Here is a 25,605-nt window from a genome sequence, read left to right on the forward strand (position 1 = left end):
ACAGGGTTGCCACCGTCAGTAGGATTTTACTAGATCTAGTAAAAAAAAATCTGGTAAATTTAGAGGATCTAGTAAATTTCCCGAAATCTAGTTAAAAGTCATGATTTGTAATTAACAAAACTTTTGTTATTTTCCATGAATTCAGGGGAAAAAAAAATCAGGGTCCATTCATAAAAAAAAACCTGATTTCAATTATGTTAGATATTATGGCTACTATTACTCTCATTTTTGCGATTTCGCGTCAACCTTAGCGCTTGAAAATCTCTACTTTTCTCTCGGCTTCTTCTTGATACTCGCTTTGAAAGGCAAACTATTTAAAACCAGGACTGGCATGCCGGCTCAATTTGTTTTCTGAAAAATTTCCCAGACTCTCATAACAGCTATCACGTTTGTTAGTTAGCCTTGTCCCTTTTTAAAGACGCTGCTGGAAAAGAACGTTTTCCATACTTGCCCAAATACTTTCTGACTCTGTGCAGCTTGCCCCATTCAAGTGCTGGAGCAGAGATACAGTTCTTGATTTTGTCGGAATAGACTAAAAACCAGAATATGCTAAATGTCTCGAGTGTTTCGTCCCTGATGAAAACGAAGCAACTTGTTCTAAGGTCGTCAAGTGGAGTACATGACTGGGTGGTCCCCAGAGATTTGACTCGGGCTATCAAGATATGGAAACAAGTAGACCCCTTCAGTCAAAATTCGACACTAGTGGGTACTTTAAATTCGGACGAGGCCGAGAATGATTAAAGCCTTTTAAGTTTGACTTTTTTTTAAATGTGACTACATATTTTTCTTCTTACTTTTCAATTTATATGATTTGCCTGACCTGAAAAATATTGACAATATTATTTTTTTCAAACTAATTATTGTATGTTATATCAGTGTTCTTTTTATTGGCAGCCCTAGTCCAATTTGAGGTGCACTTTTTAATTTACATATTTTTACAACTAAACCGGTAGCCGACTACATCATTTCCGTTTTGAAGTGACATAGATTGTATTGGTCTTTGATTCCCTTGAATATAAACGAAAGAGAAGCCAGAAAAATACAGTTAAAAAAAATCCTAAATTAATTACTTAAAAATTTGCCAGAAATCTTTGTAAGTAGCTTATCCCTTATTTAAAGACCAGCCCAATTAGTGTTTTAAAAGTGGCAAATTTTCTCTTAAAATTGCAAATTTGAAGGGTTTAGATTTAAAACCTAAAAACGGAAACTGGGGGACAAATTTCAAAAGCTGTCAGTTTCAAACACACCTCAGATTCTAAGCACTTCATTGCCTGAATTGCTTTGTGAATATGAGTTATAGCAGTTTTTCTTCGTTGATTGCTTTTTAATTTTTCAATATATCTGAATTTTATGACCTGAAGACCATTGATAAATTTACAGGCGGGCTTCACCAGCAGGATTTCCAGAATCTAAGATTCCAGACATTTGTTTGCCGTCTTCGATAAACCGCATCTGGAATATGAAGCCTATCCAGTAGTACATCCAAATAAAAAAGAGGGTTTTTGAACTTATAGGTTTCCGGAATTTTCAATCATACTATGAGCACGAAAGAAAAGAGGAAAAGAGAAAAAAAGAAGAAAAAAAGAAAAGTGATTGTGGAAATCCTATTGATTGTCCTCCTATAGCAAAAATCGAAGCTTGATGGTGCGCGTGCGGTGGTAGCCGCACGCACCAAATTTTTTGTTTGAGCATTTAGTAAAAAAAATTCGATTTAGTAAACTTTTCCTCTCAGATTTAGTAAATTCTTCCAGGCCAGGGTGGCAACCCTGTTCTTGCATCCAATAATTGCCGAGCGCGGAGTTAATATAAGAATCTTAACTGACAGAAAAGGGATATCGATGCATATCTACATTGACAGTTTTCCTTCCAGTTTTTTGTCCGAAAAAATTCTCTTTTTGTAAAATAGTGCTACTTAGGAAAAAAAAGTGCCACTTTTGCTAAAAAGTGTCCTAATAGTGTCAGGTGTCCCGAAAAGTGCCATTTTAAAAAAAGGTTTCAAAAGTGACACTAAAGTTTCACAGGTGGCAGCCCTGCCATAATAGTACTTTAATTTCTTCAAAATATGTTTAATTACAGCATTGAGAGCTGAGTTATATAGCGTTTTCAGTTCAAAAACTGTTAAATCTTTCGCTAAAGCCGAAAAACGTGAGAACCTAGAAAACTCGAAAGTATGAGACCTTGAATGAGAATTTTCTTAGAAAAGAGAAAATGGAATAAAATTCTATGCAAAGAATTAAAACTATGAATATGAGGATGACACCGGGTATCACAAAAGTTGGAAACACTTTTTACCAAATTTTACCCTGAGAATTTAGTTATGGAGAGTTTGAACTCATTTGCCCAAATGAAGCTCCGTGACATTTTATCCCATTCGAATAACAATTTGTTAGTGTTTTAGTAACAGAACTACTTTATAACCTAATTACATTCTGTATTTACCTTAAGCTACCTTAAATCGCATTGTCCAGTGAAATAAGAAAAAAAAATTATTGCATAATTGTCTTTCATTTGTTTGGATTGCGCACATATTTGGGGAAGAATGTAGCCTTAGATAGTACATATCTAATTAGTGACACTTAAAACTGTGATTCAGTTTACAAAATATCAAGCTGTTCGACGAATTTTGAAAGATATTAAGTTTTTAAACTATTTTTAATAATTCACTGCGTAAGAGCTTGCATAAACTGTTAACTTCATGTCTTATACAAATTAAATGTTATTATGTAAAACAGATCCTTCTTAGTGGGGTTGGATTGGATTAGCCGTACTAAAAAGGAAATGAAGAAAAAAAAGAACATGCGTAACAAAAACATTTTTACTAACCCTTTCATTCCGTAGGTAACCATATGGTAACCGTCCCTTCCACGTACATAGTTTCTTTTGTAGTTCAGATACCGCTATCGACTTTAATACCGCCAGATAGCAGAAGTTTGGCCTTCCGTGTTGCGATCCTTTTATTCTCCTAGATGGCTCCGTAAGTCGTCAGCTGACCAGGGAAAACAGTAGTTTTTTGCCATGCCTAAAAAGCGAAAATTCGCTGATTTTGACAGCGATAATGAAAAAATGATGCAGGTGAGTTTTTTTAGTTTTTATTATCTTGTTTTGTTTCTTAAAGTCTTTACTTTTAGCCTGTGTTTATACGAATCTAATTTAGTTTTATCTTCACCCCCCATTTCTGTGTTTCTTTTTACGTTTACCATATGGTAACTTTAGGTTTTGAGACGGGTAGTTTTTGAAGAAACTTCTCATATACTATTTTGTTTTTACTTGTTGATTGTGCTCTATATTCTTTCTTTTGCTTCACTTTTTTTTATTTGTGAAGCACTTCATTCTGATTGTTCTAATTTGACGAAGCAGAAGCATCCATACACCATTGGTCTGGTCACAATTTTCTCTTCCATAAACAGGGAGCCTCTCTTATTCCAGTTAAAACTTGAAACCAAGAAAAGAGGAAGAAAAAGTTTTCAAGGAGAGGAGCATACGTGTAAGAGAGAAGCTCATCCCAGAGCAAGCAGCAGAGATGGTTCTGGTATCAGACAGCGAACCTGAGATGGAAATCATGTCTGATGATGATGACGAGTCTGATCCGTTATGGAATCCAGCCCCTGGTGCCAGTTATGAGCCTACAAGTTATTGCAACAACACAAAATAGTCGAACTAAACAGCTGAAAAAAATTGAAGGCTTCTACAACACATTTCAGTTAAATGTCTGTCTTTGTCCTATTCATTGCCAAGTATTTTGTATCGAAAATCACTGGGTGATCTTCGCTTATCAGTGATAAGAATAAGAATATAAAAATTTATCACACACAGATAGATACAAACACGTTTATGTTTTTCACCGTACAGAAAGATTCTTGCACAGGGTTGCCACCGTCAGTAGGATTTTACTAGATCTAGTAAAAAAAAATCTGGTAAATTTAGAGGATCTAGTAAATTTCCCGAAATCTAGTTAAAAGTCAAGATCTGTAATTAACAAAACTTTTGTTATTTTCCATGAATTCAGGGAAACAAAATTAGGGTCCATTCATTAAAAAAATCTGATTTCAATTACGTTAGATATTATGGCTACTATTACTCTCATTTTTGTGATTTCGCGTCAACCTTAGCGTTGAAAAATCTCTACTTTTCTCTCAGCTCTTCTTGATACTCGCTTTGAAAGGCAAACTATTTAAAACCAGGACTGGCATGCCGGCTTAATTTGTTTTCAGATAATTTTCCCAGACTCTCATAACAGCTATCACGTTTGTTAGTTAGCCTTGTCCCTTTTTAAAGACGCTGCTGGAAAAAACGTTTTTCATACTTGCCCAAATTCCCTCTGACTCTGTGCAGCTTGCCCCATTCAAGTGCTGAAGCAGAGATACAGTTCTTGATTTTGTCGGAATAGGCTAAAAACCAGAATAGGCTAAATGTCTCGAGTGTTTCGTCCCTTATGAAAACGAAGCAACTTGTTCTCAGGTCTTCAAGTGGAGTACATGACTGGGTGATCCCCAGCAATTTGACTCGGGCTATCAAGAAATGGAAACAAGTAGACCCCTTCAGTCAGAATTCGAAACTAATGGATACTTTAAATTTGGATGAGGCCGAGGATGATTAAAGCCTTTTAAGTTTGACTTTTTTTTAAATGTGACTACATATTTTTCTTCTTACTTTTCAATTTGTATGATTTGCCTGACCTGAAAAATATTGACAATATTATTTTTTTCAAACTAATTATTGTATGTTATATCAGTTTTCTTTTTATTGGCAGCCCTAGTCCAATTTGAGGTGCACTTTTTAATTTACATATTTTTACAACTAAACCGGTAGCCGACTACATCATTTCCGTTTTGAAGTGACAAAGATTGTATTGGTCTTTGATTCCCTTGAATATAAACGAGAGAGAAGCCAGAAAAATTCCGTTAAAAAAAATCCTAAATTAATTGCTTAAAAATTTACCAGAAATCATTGTAAGCTGCTTATCCCTTATTTAACGACCAGCCCAATTAGTGTTCTAAAAGCGGCAAATTTCCTCTTAAAATTGCAAATTTGAAGGGTTTAGATTTAAAACCTAAAAACGGAAACTGAGGGACATATTTCAAAAGCTGTCAGTTTCAAACACATCTGAGATTCTAAGCACTTCATTGCCTGAATTGCTTCGTGAATAAGAGTTGTAGCAGTTTTTTTTCGTTGAATATTTTTCAATTTCTCAATATATCTGTATTTTATGACCTGAAGACCATTGATAAATTTAAAGGCGGGCTTCACCAGCAGGATTTCCAGAATCTAAGATTCCAGACATTTGTTTGCCGTCTTCGATAAACCGCATCTGGAATATGAAGACTATCCAGTAGTACATCCAAATAAAAAAGAGGGTTTTTGAACTTATAGGTTTCCGGAATTTTCAATCATACTATGAGCACGAAAGAAAAGAGGAAAAGAGAAAAAAAAGAAGAAAAAAGGAAAAGAGATTGTGGAAATCCTACTGATTGTCCTCTTATAGTAAAAATCGATGCTTGACGGTGCGCGTGCGGTGGAAGCCGTACGCACAAAAATTTTTGTTTGAGCATTTAGTATAAAAAAATCGATTTAGTAAACTTTTCCTCTCAGATTTAGTAAATTCTTCCAGACCAGGGAGGCAACCCTATTCTTGCATCCAATAATTGCCACGCGCGGAGTTAAGATAAGAATCTTAACTGACAGACAAGGGACATCGATGCATATCTGCATTGACAGTTTTCCTTCCAGTTTTTTTTCTGAAAAAATTCTTTTTTTGTAAAATAGTGCTACTTAGGAAAAAAAAGTGCCACTTTTGCTAAGAAAGTGTCCTAATAGTGTCAGGTGTCCCGAAAAGTGCCATTTTAAAAAAAGGTGTCAAAAGTGACACTAAAGTGTCACAGGGGGCAACCCTGCCATAATAGTACTTTAATTTCTTCAAAATATGTTTAATTACAGCATTGAGAGCTGAGTTATATAGCGTTTTCAGTTCAAAAACTGTTAAATCTTTCGCTAAAGCCGAAAAACGTGAGAACCTAGAAAACTCGAAAGTATGAGACCTTGAATGAGAATTTTCTTAGAAAAGAGAAAATGGAATAAAATTCTATGCAAAGAATTAAAACTATGAATATGAGGATGACACCGGGTATCACAAAAGTTGGAAACACTTTTTACCAAATTTTACCCTGAGAATTTAGTTATTCAGAGTTTGAACTCATTTGCCCAAATGAAGCTCCGTGACATTTTATCCCATTCGAATAACAATTTGTTAGTGTTTTAGTAACAGAACTACTTTATAACCTAATTACATTCTGTATTTACCTTAAGCTACCTTAAATCGCATTGTCCAGTGAAATAAGAAAAAAAAATTATTGCATAATTGTCTTTCATTTGTTTGGATTGCGCACATATTTGGGGAAGAATGTAGCCTTAGATAGTACATATCTAATTAGTGACACTTAAAACTGTGATTCAGTTTACAAAATATCAAGCTGTTCGACGAATTTTTGAAAGATATTAAGTTTTTAAACTATTTTTAATAATTCACTGCGTAAGAGCTTGCATAAACTGTTAACTTCATGTCTTATACAAATTAAATGTTATTATGTAAAACAGATCCTTCTTAGTGGGGTTGGATTGGATTAGCCGTACTAAAAAGGAAATGAAGAAAAAAAAAGAACATGCGTAACAAAAACATTTTTACTAACCCTTTCATTCCGTAGGTAACCATATGGTAACCGTCCCTTCCACGTACATAGTTTCTTTTGTAGTTCAGATACCGCTATCGAATTTAATACCGTCAAATAGCACAAGTTCGGCCTTCCGTATTGCGATACTTTTTACTCTCCTAGATGGTTCCGTAAGTCGTCAGCTGATCAGGGAAAACAGTAGTTTTTTGCCATGCCTAAAAAGCGAAAATTAGCTGATTTTGACAGTGATAATGAAAAAATGATGCAGGTGAGTGTTTTTATTTTTTATTATCTTGTTTTGTTCCTTAAAGTCTTTACTTTTAGCCTGTATTTATACGAATCTTATTTAGTTTTATCTTCACCCCCATTTCTGTGGTTTTTTACGGTTACCATATGGTAACTTTAGGTTTTGAGACGGGTAATTTTTGAAGATGCTTCTCATATACTATTTTGTTTTACTTGTTGATTGTACTTTATATTCTTTCTTTTACTTCACTTTTTTTTGTTCGTGAAGCACTTCATTCTGAATGTTCTAATTTAACCAAGCATAAACACCCATGTACCATTGGTCTGATCACAATTTTCTCTTCCAGAGACAGTGAGCTTCTCTTGTTCCAGTCAAATCTTCAAACCAAAAAATGAGGACGAAAATATTTTCGTGAAGAGGAGCCAAAGTGTAACAGAGAAATTCGCTCAAAGGTGAGCCGCGGACATGGTTTTGCTACTGTACAGCAAATCTGAGATATAAATTGTGCGTGATGGTTACGACGAATCTGATCCACTATGAAATCCGCACCTGGTGCCGACTTCACATATGCCAACCCATAGCCTGTTCAGCTGTTTGACGATCATACAGACGACTTACCTCTTAGCATGTTGAACTGTTTCACGATTTTAACAGCAGCAGATGAACTATTTGATGCTAGAGAAGCCACTACTTTCCCCACTACTGAAGCTCAACCGTCTCCCATCCAATCGACAAGCTCGTCACTTATTTCTTCTGCAACCGTCCCCACCACATCAATGAAAAACCAAGATGCCACAAAAGAATGCAAGTGCCTAAGAAAAAAGATTGAGCCCCGTGATATCACATGGAAAGCTTCCCTCCCGAAAGGAACAGAAATTCGCTTACCCATTGATTTATTCAGAAATTTCATCACAGATAGCATCTTTGCTGGATTAGTTGACCAAACCAATCTGCACGCAACGAGGAAAACAAACGCTAGGATTGCCCTAAAGCTGACCCAGCATGAGATGAATCGGTTCCTTGGAGTACTGATGCTGATGAGTATTGTAAAGCTACCAGCTATGAGAATGTATTGGGAGCGCTCTTTCCGATACACTCCAATCGCAGAAGCTATGAGCCATGACAGATTTTTTATGATTCGGAAGTTTTTTCATATCAATGACGATAGCTTAACAGTGCCATCTGATCAAACTGGTCTTGATAAGCTGCACAAAATCAGACCAATGTATGACGAGCTCAGAGAAAATCTAAAAAGCATACCGCCAGTTCGTCTACAAAGTGTAGACGAACAAATGATTCCCTTCAAGGGTCGTCTAAGTTTCAAACAGTACTTGAAAGATAAGCCTCATTCATGGGGTGTCAAACTGTTTACGAGAGCGGGCGTGAGTGGAATTGTCTATGACCTATAAATCTAAACAGGAAAATGCTCGGTTCCAGTTAGTCCTGTGGGACTGGGGGCTGACGTTGTCCTGAAACTGATAGAAAATATGCCATAGGGAATGAGTTTCAAGCTGTACTTTGACAATTTTTACAAATCTATTGACCTTACTTATACCTTACGCACCAATCACGGGATTGAATCATGTGGGACGATAAGGAGTAATCGTATGAAAGGTGTAATTTTGGAAAGTGATGCGTCATTGAAAAAGAAAGGGCGTGGAAGCTATGATTATAGAATTGAGAGGCACAAAGAAGTCTCCATTGTGAAGTGGTTTGACAATAAACCAGTGCATATGGCCTTATCGTTTTGTGCCGTAGCTCCAATCGAGCAGTGTCAAAGGTGGGATGGACGTACTCGTAGACATGTCGAGGCAGATCACTCATGTGTTGTCCATAAGTACAACAAGTCAATGGGTGGTATAGACGTGTCTTATATGTTTTTGGGACTCTACAACATTGAAATTCGGTCAAAAAATGGTACATGCAGATAGTCCATTATTTTCTCGACTTATCTCTGAACAATTGTTGACTTCTACATAGGCGAGAGTGCGAAGACCTGGGTAAGCAGAATATGTCCTTGATGTACTTCAAGATGAATATTTGTAGATCCTTGATAGTGTCAGGAGTTGTCAATAGTCCTCGTGCTGGTCGACCCTCTGTCAGTGCTCCAGCAAAGTGAAAAACAAAAACTACGGAAGCAAGCATGCCGTCAGAATCGGTGCGATATGAGACTGCTGGCCATCTACCCTACACCGTCGAAAAGGGACGTTGCCGTTATGAAAAATGTGCAAGGGGTGCAACTAGCCGAATTTTTTGCGTCAAATGTAAGGTTCGGTTGTGTCTGAATGGAGACAGAAACTGTTTTATGAACTTCCATATTAAGTAAAATAAAGCTTTTTGTCCTAAGGTGCCCATATGGTAACCATTTCTATTTCAGTTTGTGAATGAAATAAATAATTGAAGTTGAAATTAAGTTGAACCGAAGCTTACGTTGATTATTATTGCAAGGTTTCAGAATTTTTTAAGCACTCCTTCGATGTTCAGGTCTGAAAGGGCTAAAGGTGCATCGGAGGTATTTGCAAATTCAAATCTCTATGTCTTAAAAAAATAGGGTGCAGTTGAGCATAATTAACCTTTTGAAGAAAGAACTATAATAAAAAAAAATTATAGTTTTTCTACTTTTGTACATTTAGAAAATGTTCATACATTGTATTTTTCATAATTACTTTTAGTTTAACTGCATCCCTGCACCGTTCAAGTTGCATCAATTCAAAAAAAATATCGGGGGATAGGTGGGGATTATAAAATTTATCTTTCAGAATCTTATAAAGAGGGAGGGTGATTTCGTTATTTTTTATCAGTTTTTTCATTAAAATACCAAAAGGGCATTTTTCAGTGAATACACAAAAAAAATATACTATTTAAGATCTTGGGAGAACAAATAAACCTATGTGGCAATGCCCCACGATACCCAAAAATGATGCTACTCATCCCAGCCCAACCCCCCTGCCTTAATGGTTGGATTTAGTCAATGGTTATATGAAAACCTTTTCTGATTTATTGGTTTGTGTTATTTTTTAACTTATATCTCATCTATAATTGGTTCATAATTCCTAATTAAACTAGTTAGAAAAAAACACACAAAAACCAACATCAAAATTAGCAAACTTTTACGCATAGCTAAGTATTATATCAAAGCATTAGTGGGAGGGAGGCTGAAAAACAGTTTGACTGGATGTGACCTATAAATTAGATAGATTCAAACCTTTTATGTAAGGCTCAGGCACACTGCTACATGTTTTTTTTGTGGTTTAATTGGTTATTTCATTAAGAATAATAATATCTGTTATCATTTTTTCACTTTTAGTTTTCCAAAATAATGTCTTTACAGAAGAACCCTAACCTAGCTTGATACAGTTCTTAGCTTTTTCTTCCCCATGCTTTATATGCTACACTGCTTGTCCTTCACAAGGCAAGCTGAAAAACCCAAAGAAATTTTTGGCTCTACTTTCTTACTTGCCAATTACAGAATTTCATTATCTGTAGGCTTTTGTAAATGTCTATGCTTAACCAAAGCAACTTTACTAGAATAAATCCTGATATTACCGTTATAATAGCGACGAAGACAACACTGCCTTTCAATCATAAACACAAACAACAGGTATAATAATAAGGATTTTTTTTTTAAGAAAGTGAGATTTGCTCAAATCTCTAATGAATATTTCGACCCTATATCCAAGGGGCTGTCCTCAGCAAAACACAAAAAACTTACTGTAAAATATGACCTTCAAAACTAAAATTTAAAATAGTTACAGAGCCTTAATTTCAACAAAATTTGACCGGGACTAACAGATAAAATGAAGTGAAACGAAGCAATTCATTTTATTAAGAACACGTTTTCAATGCTATTCTTGCCTTTTTGGCCACTAATCTCAAAAGTATTTTAGTAACAGACTCACTGGTATTGACTTTTGGTTTTGTAACATAATTTGTCAAATCGTTCTTGATTAAATTTGTGCATAAAGCATTGATTGGATACTCCCCCAATTCTTATTTAAATTAATTTTATTATTTATTATTACTCTAATTTCTGTTGCTTGACGAACAACCTGTTTTATACCTAGGTCATTGATAATGAGGGAGGACTTTTTAAAAAGTACTGTATGGTTGGGGTCATCAAAAGCATTACTGCTTAAAGCAGAGTCAGTAGAATTATGAGCACTGCTAGAATTTAAAGCCTTAGTTATGTTATCATTATGTTATTACAGGCGTTTTTACAATTTCTGGTGGGGTGTACCAACCTAACAATTGCCGCAGTCACATGATATTTGATATACCTCTGTTTGGTGAGTAACAAGGGTTTATCTTTACCAGAGTTTAGGAAATTCGTGATTTTAAGATTAATAGTAAATACCACATACTGATTTAAATTTAATTAAAACACAATTAATAAATTAAGACGCAAATAAGTTTCACTAATTTAATCAATTAAAGACACAAATTTAACTAAAAACAATTTGACAAATTATACTACAAAACCAACAGTCAATACTAGTGAATCTAATACTAAAAGACCTTTGAGGTTAGCTGCCAAAAAGGCAGGAATAGCATTGAAAGTATGTTCTTACTAGTTTCCATTTCACTTGAAAGAATTCCCTCGTTTCTTTTCATTTTGTCTATCAGTCCTGGTTGAACTTCAGTGAGGTAAGGGTTCTCAGCCTTTTTTAAATTTTAGTTTTAAAGGTGGTATTTTACTTTAAATTTCTTTTTTGTTATTTATTTTTTTTTTTGCTGAGGACGGCCTTTGGATATAAGGTCGAAATATTAATTTGAGGTTTGAGCAAGTCTCATTGTTTTCTTGTTTTTGTTTTTAATTCCCTCTTGCTGGTGTTTATCTCGTTACAATAATTGGTGTCAAATTGGAAGGGAGATTAGGGGATATGTGTCCCTAAGATCCTCCCTTGATTGTGAAATATACCTTTTCAAAGAGATTTTTTCGTTGAAAATGGTCTTTTTGTTGTTTCTATTGTAAAAATGAAAGAACAAAAACCCCCGCTAGATTTTCAAAAACACCTTTAGCCCCAATCTCGGAAATTTTCGTGAATTAACGTAACTGGTCATAATATTGACAACATGTTTCTGTTTTAGTGTTGCTTGTGGATAACCAGGCTTTTAATTCCAGTTATAATCTGTCGTTTTTTTCCCGGTAAGCCTACCTGGGTTTGTTTACTACGTTTCTTTTGAATGTCAAACCTACTGACACATAATTTGCTATTCTGTCACTTATTGTTTGTCATTTCATTGTTTGTCAGCTATTTCATTATTTTTCGCAGGTTTTGCCAGAACTCGAGATTTTAGCTTCTGGTTGGAGAGGCATCTATAATTCAAAGACTTATTTCTTAGTGCATTTTATTCAGTCTATTTGGGGCTTAAAGTATAGGGGAATAGTCATAGGCAGCGAAATAACGCTGCTTATGTAAAGAGTGAATTCGGATGTATCCATTATTATCGCTGTTTTTTCAAAGCACAGTTTGCTTTGAGTTCTATGGTACAATAGTCGATTATACCCTGATTTTTGAGGGTTTCTGTTCTTGCACCTTCATCACGAAATCAACTTGGAACGTGACACCGACGGTGAATTCTTTTGAATTCTGTTTCAAAATAACTTGTTCTGTCAGACGAAGAACTGCTGACTTCGTCAGAATGCGTGGAAGTAATTGTAAGAGAAAACAATGTTGTTGCCATCTGTGCAGAAGCTTCAACTTGACTAATAAGCTCCGCGATACTGGGGCAGAGCAGATATTCACATAAAGAATTAGTTGCTTTCATGTACTACTATGCTGATAAACATCCCAGTCAACCGTGTCCAGATTGTAGGTCTATTGTAGGATATTAGGTTGTAGGTCTGGTGGATGATATTACTCATGAACATCAGTTCAGTGATGAATTCTAGACGCAACATTGCTGAAAGAATTGATTGCGATTTCACTCTCGTTTTGTTCAGTTGCAATTTTATTCTCCTTCTCCTATGTCACGCAAGAGACTAACTGTTTCAGGAAGTGTGCTGTAAACCCCATCTATTGATTAATGTTTTGCGAACCACCTCGTCTCTGAGTGTTCTTTGAGGCTAAGCTTCCCTTTTACATACTCAGTGCCAGCTTGATAGAGGTTGAACTGCTTCGAGCCAATTGTGAAGAAAACATACTGTTGTTGCAGCACAGCAAACATATGTCGGGTCAAAACACTTTTCTCGTAATAATGTTTGACAATAATATTACCTTAAGGAGCTAGTCAACGAATACATGGTATTTGACGCCCAACCAGACGCGAAATATGTACTTGAACTTTTTCAAACCTTCCCGACATATTGCTTGTAAAGTCGAACGACTGGAATGCTAACTTTTCCAAATCTAGTTGACAGTTCCTGAGATCTTAAAGGATTTTTGTAGCTACATTAGCTCCTTTTCTGAAGGGGCAATCGACAAGGGAAAGGAGCTGTTTATTTGTAGCTCCATTTGAATCGACGTATCTGACACCGACAACTAGTCTTTCCTTTTGACTCACAGCTGGTGTAGTACCAGCGAAGATGTTATAGAATTCCAATCGATCTACTTTGTAAATAACCTTTGTTAAAACTTCGATGCCTACCAGGTCTATATACATTTTTTGTGAGAAGCAGCTAAGGTAAGTGGTTGCATGGGTAACATTTTCTTTTTGAAACTTAAGCCATTGTGCCATCTCCACATTATGATGCCCCAGCAAGTTAAAACTCTCAATGAAATTGCCCCGATCATGATCTTTGCCTTGAAAGGCAAAGAGTGTGATATTTACACCTATCAACATTCATAAGATTTTTCGATTTCTCCCTCTTTCTTTCTCTGTTTCAATATATTTGCTCTGCTTTTCTTTGTTGAATAAACATGACAGCGAAGCCTCGAGGGACGTAAAAGTAACAAGATCTGAGACTGAAGCTTTATGACTTTTTGACTCAAAATGGATTTCGAGTAAACCTGGCTTATCACCTTTACTTCGAATCTTGTGCCATGAGCAAGTGGCTTCAAAAAATGGCATCTCTCTCTTTTCTCTACCCGTCCCTTTGAAAAACCAAACACGAGTGAAGCAGTAAGCCTGATCTTTCGTTATGCTGTACTCAATGTGAGGATATTCGTCGTACCAGGTCTCGCCAGATTTGTGTTGCCCAGTGTATTTCAAAAAGTTCCACTTCTGCTTGTCATAATCGCTTGCTTGGAAACCAGAAAACGCTTACTTTGGTCTACGAACTTGAAAATCTGCACACGAAATTAATTCCCCAGATCCAAAGTCTCAGTTGCAAAGGTGACGCACGTCGAAGTTTGCCACTGTTCTCAATTGCCTCTGAAGTTTTCCCTGCTTCTTTACCTTTTTCGACGATGAGATAAATATTTGCCAAGAGAGCTTGGACAGGAACCTTTATGTTAGTCTCTAGGAGCGTCACAGTTTGTCTCTCTTGGCCCTGAATTTCAGTTAGTTTCAAAAATCTGAAAAAATATCCCCTGCTCCAAGCCTAACCTTTCTCTAACGACAGGCTCGAAAGACCCACTAGTTGCTGGTGAGTTTTTCTAAAAAAAAAATAAAAAAAATAAAGGCAATGCCAAAACTCAGAAAACTGCCTAAACTTTGGACGTCCCAGAAATATTAGTATTGTCAGGAACGCGCAGATAGCAGTTTCGGTTGAAAAGTTAATTCAGTTCTATCAACTGTTTGATGCCACATTAAAGCCACATTCGATTTGCTTTCTTTTCGTCTTTTTGCCGTTCGATTTGGTTTTCCTCGTCGACATAGAACGATCTACACTTTGTCGGCAATGATTCTGTCTCGGAAATGACAAAAAAAATAGGGCTCTCGTCACTCCGTTGACAGAGAAATTGTGCCGTACGCTGGGAGGAAATACAAAATCTGTTCAAGTTACGTGTCTCTGTAGACTTTTTGAGCTGATTGACTTTGAAATGAAAGCAACAGGATAAAAATGTCGAGATTGCTGACTTTAAGATGGCGAATCGAACGCGGCGTAACAATGGGAAAAGTTGGCACATATTTGACCGATGTGGGCCAAAAAATAGAAGAATTTTCTCGTACGAATCGGCGGTGATCTTAATTTCCGCAGATGTAGAAAATCTTAACTATTTTCGGCCCCGTTTGTCCAGCCTTCTAGACAGTAAAGCATGAAACACTGATCTGTCCACGCGTCTGTTCAGATGAAAAGGGATTCGTATCCGGAAATCTGCAAAAGAAATCTATCTTGCACTCAACAACGCTCATACGAAGAGTGCAGAATCAGAACTGATCAAAGTAATCTTAATTGGTCTCTTATATTCAGTTAAACTAGGAAATGGACACTGACATACGAGAGAAACTGACTCAATTTATCTCTGCATCTAACACGGACAAATCTATAAATTTTCACACAAGTTTACGTTACTTTCAGAACTGGTATCAAGTGATATATTTATGTCAAATGGTATCAAGTGATCTATTTACCCTTGCATGCGCAGTTTTTGATACATGGGAAATTCAACCCGACAAGACCTGTTAAATAAGCCGAGAATCGTGCCACATTAATTTGGTGTGTGTCAACTCGCATAGATTAATTTGAAGAAAGAATCAAATTGGTAAAACTGAAAATCACTCACGCTTATTTAAAATTAGGGGTTACCGACAGGAAGCCGACGTCTCCTCGTTTTCGTATCGACGAGACGTCGGTGCTGAATCTCGACGCTTTGGACTTTAGCCCACACCAGTAGGGGCCGTCGGAGCAAGCCGTGGGACATTGGATTTTTTTGGAGGGGGATCCTAGCCCCCCCCCTCATAGCTGCGCTCCTGCTCAGTTGTTCTTGGGAAATTGCTGAGATGTTCCATTGGCAACCAGCTTACACACAGTGTCTTTTGATTTAGTTTTAAAGCAACATTTAGTTTTTAAAGCATAATGGCAAATTGCATAACTGTGGGGAGTTGACAAATGCCCAATATCCCTAGAGACATAGTTAATGGACCGTTCAACTATGCTAAACAAAATGACTGTCTCAAAATTTTAGTTGGATGTCTTTAGAAAACTAATGGGCTTGGGTGGAGGGCTGCTTGCCCTCGAATTACTTTTCAATCTTAAAAAAATGGCACCAGAACTTTTAATTTCTTATCACATTAGCTCCTTTAAAAGTTCCAATGATACTACTAGCTATAAGATATAGCAGCTCTGCCTATGATATTGCTTATGTGCACTTTTGAAAACATGCATACATATAGCCTTTTTGTTTATTTGAAACTCCCCCTAAACCTTCCCTAAAAGTTTCACCTTAATACCCTTGGTGTCATTAGTTATAGTAACCGTTGTTATAGTATACATATAGTGCCTTCTGGCTAGTTCAAAATCCTCCACAACGTACCCTTTCACGTCTAACTTAGTAAAGTAAACCGTTCTTGACATATTGCTTTATCACCCTTTTGACAATCTACATACTCATTGATCGTTTTAATTTAGCTCAAAATTTGCCTAAATATTCCCTGAAAGCTTCATCTTAATATTCTTAGCTTGCATAGTAGGAATATTGTAAATGCAGTAGTAGAATTAGTAGCAGCAAGCGCATAGCACCTTTGTTTTTCTTCATTATCCTCTTCAATACAAGATGAAAGTGTCAACTTAATTCCATCAACCGCTCCTGAAGCATTGCTGATACGTCCTCGTGAAAACCTGTGTGGGTATAGTGTGTTTCGATTTAGTTCAATACAGTTTCAGTATTCCTCAAATTTTTCGCCTCAATACCCTTAGATTTAGCAGCAGTACCAGTAGTAATAGCACCAGCAGTAGAAGTAGTAGCAGTAGAACTAATAGCAGTGGCCTTAGCTTTAGTAGTAGCAGTAGTAGTAGCAATAGTAGTATTGGTAGAAGCTGGGGCACAGCTCCAGCATTTTCATTGGAAGGGGCAAGAGGAGTCCAAATCCGGATAGTCATAGCCCATGGGCATGGGCTATATTATAATTTTTTCTCCAAGTTATTGAGGGGGCAACGTACCCCCTCCCCCCCCCAAATGACGGGTAGAGGCAGTAGCATAAGGATGCTAATTTTGTCTTTTGGTTATTCCAACATTCCCCAAAACAAGCCCTGTAAGTTTCAAATTCACACACCAAATTGTTCCTAAGATAGTGCTGATATGCCCTTTTGACAATCTGCATACAGACGGCGTGTTGTGATTCAATTCACCTTCCCATCAAAATGCCCTAAAAATTTCATCTTCATACCCGTAAGCATAGTTGTAATAGTAGTCACAGTAGTAGTAGTAGCATTAATAGTAATAGCACTAGTACTAGTAGCAGCAGTAGTATTAACGTTTTGCCTTTTGGTCAGTTGAACATACCTCTCATCATGCCCTGGAAGTTTGAACTTAATACAATTAGCCGTTGCTATAACATTGGTGCTTTTTGATAACATTTATATTCATATACTACCTGAAATTTTCATCTTATCCCTCTTGGCCTCACAAGTAGTTGAAAAAAAGTAGTAGTTGGAGTAGTAGTAGTAGTAGTAGTAGTAGTAAATATAGCAGTGGTAGCTGTATTAGTAGTACTTGACTTACTTGACTTAAGGCTCCTGACGTGGGTTCGGCGTAGAGAATGATAAGACCAGGCACCTCCAGGTTGACCTATCGCTTGTCAGGCTCGCAGCTTCTTCCACTGGGATGTAGACTTGCGCAAAGAATTCATCGGCTTTGTCAATCCACCTAGTTGGGGGGGGGGCACCTTCTGGGTCGCTTCCATCCGTGTAGGGTGGGGTCGAAGTCAAATACAAAGTGCGCTAGGGCGTCGTGGGACATGCGAAGGAAGTGGCCGTACCACCGAACAGTACTCTGGGTGAGCTGCGTTGAGAAAGGAGCTTTTGCCGTACGTAACAGGAAAGTCTGGTTGCTAGCGAAGTAAGTCCAGTGAAATCCCTCGATTCTTCGGAAATGTATCGTCTGTGCGATACTGAAGGCGCTGAGGATAGATTTTGCAGCTGGCCACGTCTCCATTCCCTACAGCAGCACGATGCTGACTGACGCATTGTAAATACGCATTTTGGTAAAGCGGCTTATGTTTGGCTTTCGCTGTTTTGATTCAGTTCACCTTCCCCATCAAAATTCCCTAAACATTTCATCTTCATACCCGTAAGCATAGTTGTAATAGTAGTCACAGTAGTAATATTAACATTAGTAGTTCTAGTAGTTGCATTAATAGTAATAACACTAGCACTAGTAGTACCAATAGTACTGACAAATTATCTTTTGGTCAGTTTAAAATCCCTCTCATCAAGTCCTGAAAGTTTCAACTTAATACTATTAGCCGTTGCTATGACATTGGTGCCTTTTGATAACCTTTATATTCATATACTATCTGAAATTTTCATCTTATTGCTCTTAGCCTCACAAGTAGTTGAAATAAAAGTAGTAGTTGGAGTAATGGTAGTAGTAGTTGTAAATATGGCAGTGGTAGTAGTAATAGTAGTACTTGACTTACTAGACTTAAGGCTCCTGCCGAGGGTTCGGCGTAGAGAACGATGAGACCAGGCACCTCCAGGTTGACCTATCACTTGTCAGGCTCGCAGCATTTTCCACCGGGATGTGGGTTTGGGTAAGGAATTCATCGGCTTTGTATTTCCACCTAGTGGGAGGGGCACCCTCTGGATCGCTTCCATCCGTGTAGGGTGGGTTCGAAGTCAAATACGACCCGTGCTGGGGCGTTGCGGGAAATGCGAAGGAGGTGGCCGTACCACAGAACGGTACGCTGGGCGAGCTGCATCGAGAAAGAAGTTCGTGCCGTACGTGACAGGAGGGTCTGGCTGCTAACAAAGTCAGTCCAGTGAAGTCCCTAGATTCTTCGGAGATGTTTTGTCTGTGCAACCTCGACGGTGCTGGGGATAGATTTTGTAGATGGCCACGTCTCCGTTCCTTACAGCAGCACGGTGCTGACTGATGTATTGTAAATGCGCATTTTGGTAAACCAGCTTACGTTTGGGTTTCGCCAGATGCTGCTAAGCCTCCCAACAAATACCGACGCTTTGGCTATTCGAGATGTAAGCTCTTTTGTGACCAAGCCATCCCTCGACAGATTAGATCCCAGGTAAGTGATGTCTTCAACCACATCTACTTGGTTGCTTCCAATGTTGACCTCCTTCACGGTAGAAGGGGACCTGGGAGGCTCAAGGAGCATAACTTTGGTTTTCTGCCAGTTGATATTCAGTCCAACTTTCGAGGCTTCTTCTGAGAGCACCTGGAGACCTTTGGTGACATTTTTATCGGTGTCTGCAACCAACGTTATGTTGTTGGTGAAGTCAGCATCAGAGAGTAGCGGTCTCCGAATTGAAGACTCAACTGAACGCGATTCGTCGTACTGGTCATAACATGGTCTACGACGCAGTTAAAGAGCTAGAAAGCGGCGGTGCAACCTTGCCGGACGCAAGTCTTCACCGAGAATTTGGGACTGTGTCTTCCATTGACTTGCACGCAGCTCTTTGTATCGTCATACAGCTTTAACAAAAACGAGCAATATTTCTGGGGTAGGCCTGTAGTTCTCAGTGTAAGCCAAAGTGAACGGCGATCAACAGAATCGAAGGCAGCCTTAAAGTCCACGAATGCGATGTACACTTTTCAGTGGAACTCTCGCGTCTTCTCGATCAACTGGCGCACAGTGAAAATTTGCTCCGTCGTCGACCTGCTGGGCGAGAACCTGGCATGTTGGACTCTTCTTTTTCTACGCAAAAAGGGGGAAGACCTGTCCAGGAGTGACATGGTGAAGAGTTTAGCACGAAAGGAGAGAAGCGTAATCCCAAGATAGTTGGAGCAGATTTGACGGCTGCCCTTGCGTTTCCAGAGTGGCAATATCATGCCAGCATGCCAGTCGTTCGATATGCTTTCCGTCGTCCATACAGCTGAAAAGATTAGCTAGAGGCACAGAATCATTGCTGAACCCCGTACTTGAGGAGTTCTGCAGAAATACCACAGACGCCAGGGGCTCGATTGTTATAAACCGTTTTACAGCATTTCGAATCTCAGAGGTGGTAAACGGTTAGGATACGAGGTTGGAAGTAGCTTCGAGTGTGACCATGGCTGCTTGAATCAGATCTGGGTCGGAATGATCAACTGCCTCGGCAATCAGAAGCATTGAGAAATAAATACTCTAGACGGGAAGTTTGCCTACATTGTTATCCAGTCTGCTGCTGTTAGCAAGCAAAAGATACCCCACGCAGGAACTCTTCCCTTCCGTCAACCCACAGTGATTTTTTTACAGGAAGCAGACGTCTTCTTTCTTAGCATTATCTTCAAGATCACTGGCTTTTTTGTCGACAAAGGTCTTCCTATCTCTGTGCAGTAGGCTATTCCGCAAGACATTGAGTCGTCTGTATTCTGGCATATTCTTTGCTAAGCGGGCCTCCCGGCGCAGCTCGATCACGGACAGAGTCTCATGGGATATCCAGAGTTTATTCTTGTGTCTGCTGTGGTCAATAATATTGCTTGCAGAAGCCACTGTGTTATCTTTGAAAGAGTTCCATGCTACTTCAGGGTCGTTCAGAACTTGGAAGCAGCTAAACTGGTTAGAGATATCGAGAGTATACTTCTGTTGCATCTCAGATGTAGCCAGACTACTCAGATCGAACTTGGGAGGCCGTCTTTCTTGTCCTTGCGCTCTCCGGCGTAGCCTCAACATGGTGATTACCATCCTATGGTCTGTGTTTCCAAGCTCGGCCGACCTATAAGTCCGGCAATTTGTTATTGACGAGCGCCAGCGACCCGAGATCATCTTCTTTGTATGGCCGTCGTTACTATACCAAGTGTATTTGTGTTTATTTCGTCTCTGAAAGAGCGATTTTGATATGAACAGATTATGCATATTGCAGAGCTGGATGAGTCTTTGTCCGTTGTCATTCAGTGGATCCGGAGTCACAGGGCCAGAAACACTTCTCCACACGCCCTCCCTGTCATTTACCGTCGCGTTAAGGTCTCCCAGTAGAGTGACAATGTCGTGGGGTGGGACTCTAGACAGGGTCACTGGGAGCTCTGCGTAGAACTGATCCTTCACTTCTGCAGGACTCGGATTGGCGGGAGCATAGCATAAAATAATTGTCCACTTTCCATGCTTGTGCTGGAGCGGAGCCATCAATATTCTATCTGAAATTTGTTTATAGGAGAGAAGGCATCTCTTGGCTCTGGCGTTCAACATGAGGCCTATACCACTTGTCTTGCTTTTTGGATCACCAGACCAGATCAGGTGATATCCTTCACCAATATCCTCGGACTCGCTTCCGACAAGGCGGGTTTCCGTAAGCCCAACCCCAGCTACATTGAAGCGTTTTAGCTCGAAGGAAAGCACTAATTTAGCTCCAGGAATTTGAGTGTGAGTACGTTCCAAGTGGTGAGCCGTATTCTGCCTTGGTCAAGAAGGTTCATTCGGTGGTCTGAAATCGGTCATGGGACCGATTTCTAGGGTCGTGGAAGGTAAAAGAGGGGTAGGTCATCCGAGACAGTATCATCGTTTCTCGTTGCGGTAAAGTTTTCGGTTGGAGGGTTGCAGGCCCAACCGACCCTAGGCCTGAGATCTGATTAGAGCTAGGACTTGCCTAGATACTGAGAGTCCCTGGGGTGGGCTCCACCCACCTCAGTGGGGTGGGCTACTATTATTAGTAATAGCGGGTAAATTGATCAATTGATCTTGTAAATTGATCTCTTTGGTCAATTGATCTTCCCTTTTAAGTATAATCTAAAAGTTTCAACTTAAGACCCAAATTTATTCTTGAGATAAGCCCTTTTGAAAATCTGCATGCATTTAGCGTCTTTTGATTTAGTTCAAATTTCCCCTCAATATTCTCTCAAATTTTAACCTTCCTCGACTTTGCCTTAATTTTACTAGTATCGTATTATTAGTGGTGGTAGTAGGAGAAGTAGCAGCAGTAGTGGTGCTGTATTTGTAATAGTAACAACCGTAGTAGTAGCAGTATTAATGACCATAGTAGAATGTACATGTTGCCTTTCGGTCACGTAAACATGCACCTCATGATACCCCAGAAGTTTCACCTTGATACGGAAGCCGTTCCAAAAATATTTTTGAGGTGCCTTTTTGAGGTGCTTTTCACTATAATACTCTTAGTTTTACAAGTAGTTGCAATTGAACTGGTAGTTTGAGTAGTATAGTAGCCGTAGTAGTAGTAATAGTAGTAGCAGTAAAGGTAATAGTGTTAGTAGTCGCATGCACATACTAGCTTTTGGTTAATTGATCTTCCCTTTTAAGCATTCTCTAAAAGTTTCAACTTAATACCCACATCCATTCTTGACATAAGCCCTTTGACAATCTACATACAATTAGTGTGTTTTGATTATGTTCCTGTTCTTTCCCAATATTCCGTGAAATTTTCACCTTCATACGCGTAGCCTTAATAGTATTAGTATGAGCAGTAACAGCAGTAATAGCAATAGGAGCAGTAATAGTAGTAATTGAATTGTATTGCTAGTAGCAGTTACAATAGTAGCAGTTGTGTCGTTTGGGGGAGTCAAGGGGGGCAGTTGCCTCCCCCCAGTAATGTGGAGAAAAAATATTATATACCCCATGCCCCTTGACTATCCGGATATGGACCCCTCTTGCCCCCCCCCCCCCAATAAAAAGGCTGGAGATTTACCCCTGAGTAGTACTAGCAATGTTAATAACAGTAGTAGCAGGTGCATGTTGTCTTTTCGTCAGTTGAACATCCCACTCATGATGCCCCAGAAGTTTCATCCTGATACGGTAAGTAGTTCCAAAATATTGCTGATAAGCCTGTAAGAGCAATCCGTATGCACATACTATATTTTGGCTTAGTTCATTTCAGTCTAGTGGTAGTTTCAGTGGTAGTTTTAGCGGCAGTAGCGGTAGTAGTAATAGTAGTAGTAGTGGTACTAGCAGCAGTAGTAGTAGTAGCAGTAGTAGTGGTAGTGGCAGTAGTAGTAGTAGAAGTGGTAGCAGTAGCGGTAGTGGTAGTTGTAGTAGTAGTAGCAGTAGTGTGTGAATGTTGCCTTTTCGGACAATTGATCATCTCCATTATCATTTCCCGAAAGTTTCAAATTCATACACTCAGTCATTCCTGAGTTACGCCCTTTTGACAACCCATATGCACAACGTGTTTTGATTCATTTAAACACTCCCTCAACATTCTCTGAAAGGCTCACCTAAATGCTATTCGTCTTTTTGGAAAGTAAAGGTCAAACAAACCCACATTTTTCATTAACATGAACTATATGTAAACAAAAATTAAATTGTGTAACTTACAGCCCTTGCCCTGAGGGCCTTAGGGGTTGACACCCCCAAATGCATAATTACTGGACCTTTCATTAATGCTGAACAAAATATCTCTCTGAAAATTTTGATTGGATGTGTTTTGGGAAATGGTGAGTGTGTGGGGGGAGGTGCATGCCCTCCAATCACTTTTTAGTCTTAAAAGGCACTAGAAATTCCGATTTACAATCAAATAAGTCCCATCCGAAGTTTATACAACCACCCTTTCCATGACAGCCTTATATGCTCCCGGGTCACAATTTACGACCCTTATCCTGGACTCTGGGGGTTGTGTCAACCCTGGATACACTGTTATATGTTCTTGAACTATTTTGAAGAAAATGGCTATCCCACAATTTCAATCAGATGCGTCTGGGGAAAAGAAAGCGTCAAGGGGGGGGGGGGGGGTGCTAGCTTCCCCCCATCACTTTTGACTCTTAAAATGGAGAACTGGAACTTTCAATTTCCGATCAAATGAGCCTCTTCTAAAGTTTATATGACCACACCTTTCGTTAAACCTTATATGCCCCCGGACATAGCTTACAACCCTTGCCCCCAGACTCTAGGGGATTTTTTAACTCCAAAAGCCCTGTTATATGATCTTTGGACTATTTTTAAAAAAATGGCCATCCCAAAATTTTTATCGGATACATTTAAGGAAAAGAGGACGTAGGGCTATTTGCCCTCCCATCACTTTTGACTCCTAAAAAGGACAAAAGAACTTCTGCTGTCCAATCGAATAAGCCCCTACGAAACCTATACGACCACCCCTTCCATACAAAGCTTAAAAGTAAATAATGGGTACTAGCATAACTTATAGCCCTTGCCCTGAGGGCTATTTATTGGGGGGGGGGGTTGTCATCCCCAAAGACTTAATTACTTGACCTATCAACTACACTGGAAAAAATGGTTATCTAAAAATTTCAATTGAATTTGTTTGGGGATCAAATAAAAAAACAAGTTTTTAAGTGAAAGTAAGGAGCGACATTAACACCTAAAACGAACAGAAATTATTCCGAATATGAAAGGGGCGGTCCCCTCCTCAACGCCTCACTCTTTACGCTAAAGTTGCTTAGTGTTTCAAAAATTAAAGTTGTGAGACAGTAGGGAGTTCACCCCCCCCCAGTCAATACCTTACTCTTTACGCTAAAGTTCGAATTTTGTTCGAATCACAAATCCCTTAATCACAAAGGCCGTCTAATTAGAATAGATAGCTCTTTGGGAAGTACTAGAAAAAACTTTAGCGTAAAGAGCGAGGTATTGACTAGGGGGCGACCCCCCTCATATACGCAATAATTTCTGTTCGTTTTAAGTTTTAATGTTGCTCCTTACTTTCAGTTGAAAAAACTTGTTTTTTTTAAATAATGCCGGGAAATCCGGCACCCCTTCATAGAAACATCCCTTCCCCCAAGGAAACGTCCTCCATGGAAAGTTCCTTCCTCGTAACCCCCTCCTCTAACCCCTCCCACCCCACCAAAAAAAACCTCCTGAAATCGTCTGTATACTTCTCATTAGCCAATACTATATGTAAACAATAGGCAAAGTTCATTGCTTGCAGCCCTTCTCTCTGGAACTGTGGGACATTAAGTTACCCTCAAAGACATATTTATTAGATTTTTGACTATGCTGAACAAAATCGCTATTTGAATATTTTTATTGGGTGACTTCGGGAGAAAAATGATCGTGGGAGGGGGCCACATTGCCCTCCAATTTTTTTAATCACTTGAAAAGGGCACTTGAACTTTTAATTTCCGCTCGAATGAGCCCTCTCACGATATTCTAGGACTACTGGATCGATACCATCACCCCTGGGGGAAAAAAAAAACAAAACAAAAATAAATAAACACGCATCCATGATCTTTCGTCTGGCAAAAAATACAAAATTCCACATTTTTGCAGATAGGAGCTTGAAACTTCTATAATAGGGTTCTCTGATACGCTGAATCTGATGGTGTGATTTTCCCCCTTCTTTCGAAAATAAGGCACACTTGATGGGTAGAATTAAACTTGATGAAACTTATATATTTGAAATCAGCATAAAAATCTGATTCTTTTGATAAATCTATTGATATCAAAACTCCGTTTTTTAGAGTTTCGGTTACTGTTGAGCCAGGTCACTCCTTACTTACAGTTCGTTACCACGAACTGTCTGAAATGATGGAGCTAGGGGGACTCGTTGCCCTCCAGTCACTTTTGACTCTTAAAAAGGCCACTAAAACTTTTAATTTCCAACCGAACAAGCCCCTTTGGAAGTCTCTACGACAAATCCTTCTATACGAAGTGCCTTGGCCAGAAAAACAAACAAAAATAAAACCAATAATACATTGTCTCCACATCACTTTTTACTTAGGCAGCGCTATTCCGCTGCCTATTATATTATACAAGTCTTATCAAATTTCCCATAAGTGACAAAAGCTGACGAAGTTGGAATTTTCGTTACTCCATTTT

The 25,605-nt window shown here is 38.7% G+C and overlaps 1 protein-coding gene across 1 annotated transcript in view; it reads left to right on the forward strand.

The window, feature by feature from the left end:
• The first annotated feature begins 2,980 nt into the window (after positions 1–2,980).
• LOC148955679 (putative G protein-coupled receptor Mth-like 3) overlaps positions 2,981–25,605 on the forward strand; it is a 40,787-nt gene continuing 18,162 nt past the window's right edge. Inside the window, exon 1 of the mRNA XM_089108300.1 lies at positions 2,981–3,072. Within this exon, the coding sequence (XP_088964426.1) occupies positions 3,016–3,072 (57 nt within the window). The 5' untranslated portion in view covers positions 2,981–3,015. The remainder of the gene's footprint in view (positions 3,073–25,605) is intronic.

The sequence above is a fragment of the Artemia sp. Qi Xiang Cuo genome, chromosome 2 (genome assembly GCF_049724085.1).
Source record: "Artemia sp. Qi Xiang Cuo chromosome 2, ASM4972408v1, whole genome shotgun sequence".
Classification (NCBI taxonomy): domain Eukaryota; kingdom Metazoa; phylum Arthropoda; class Branchiopoda; order Anostraca; family Artemiidae; genus Artemia; species Artemia sp. Qi Xiang Cuo.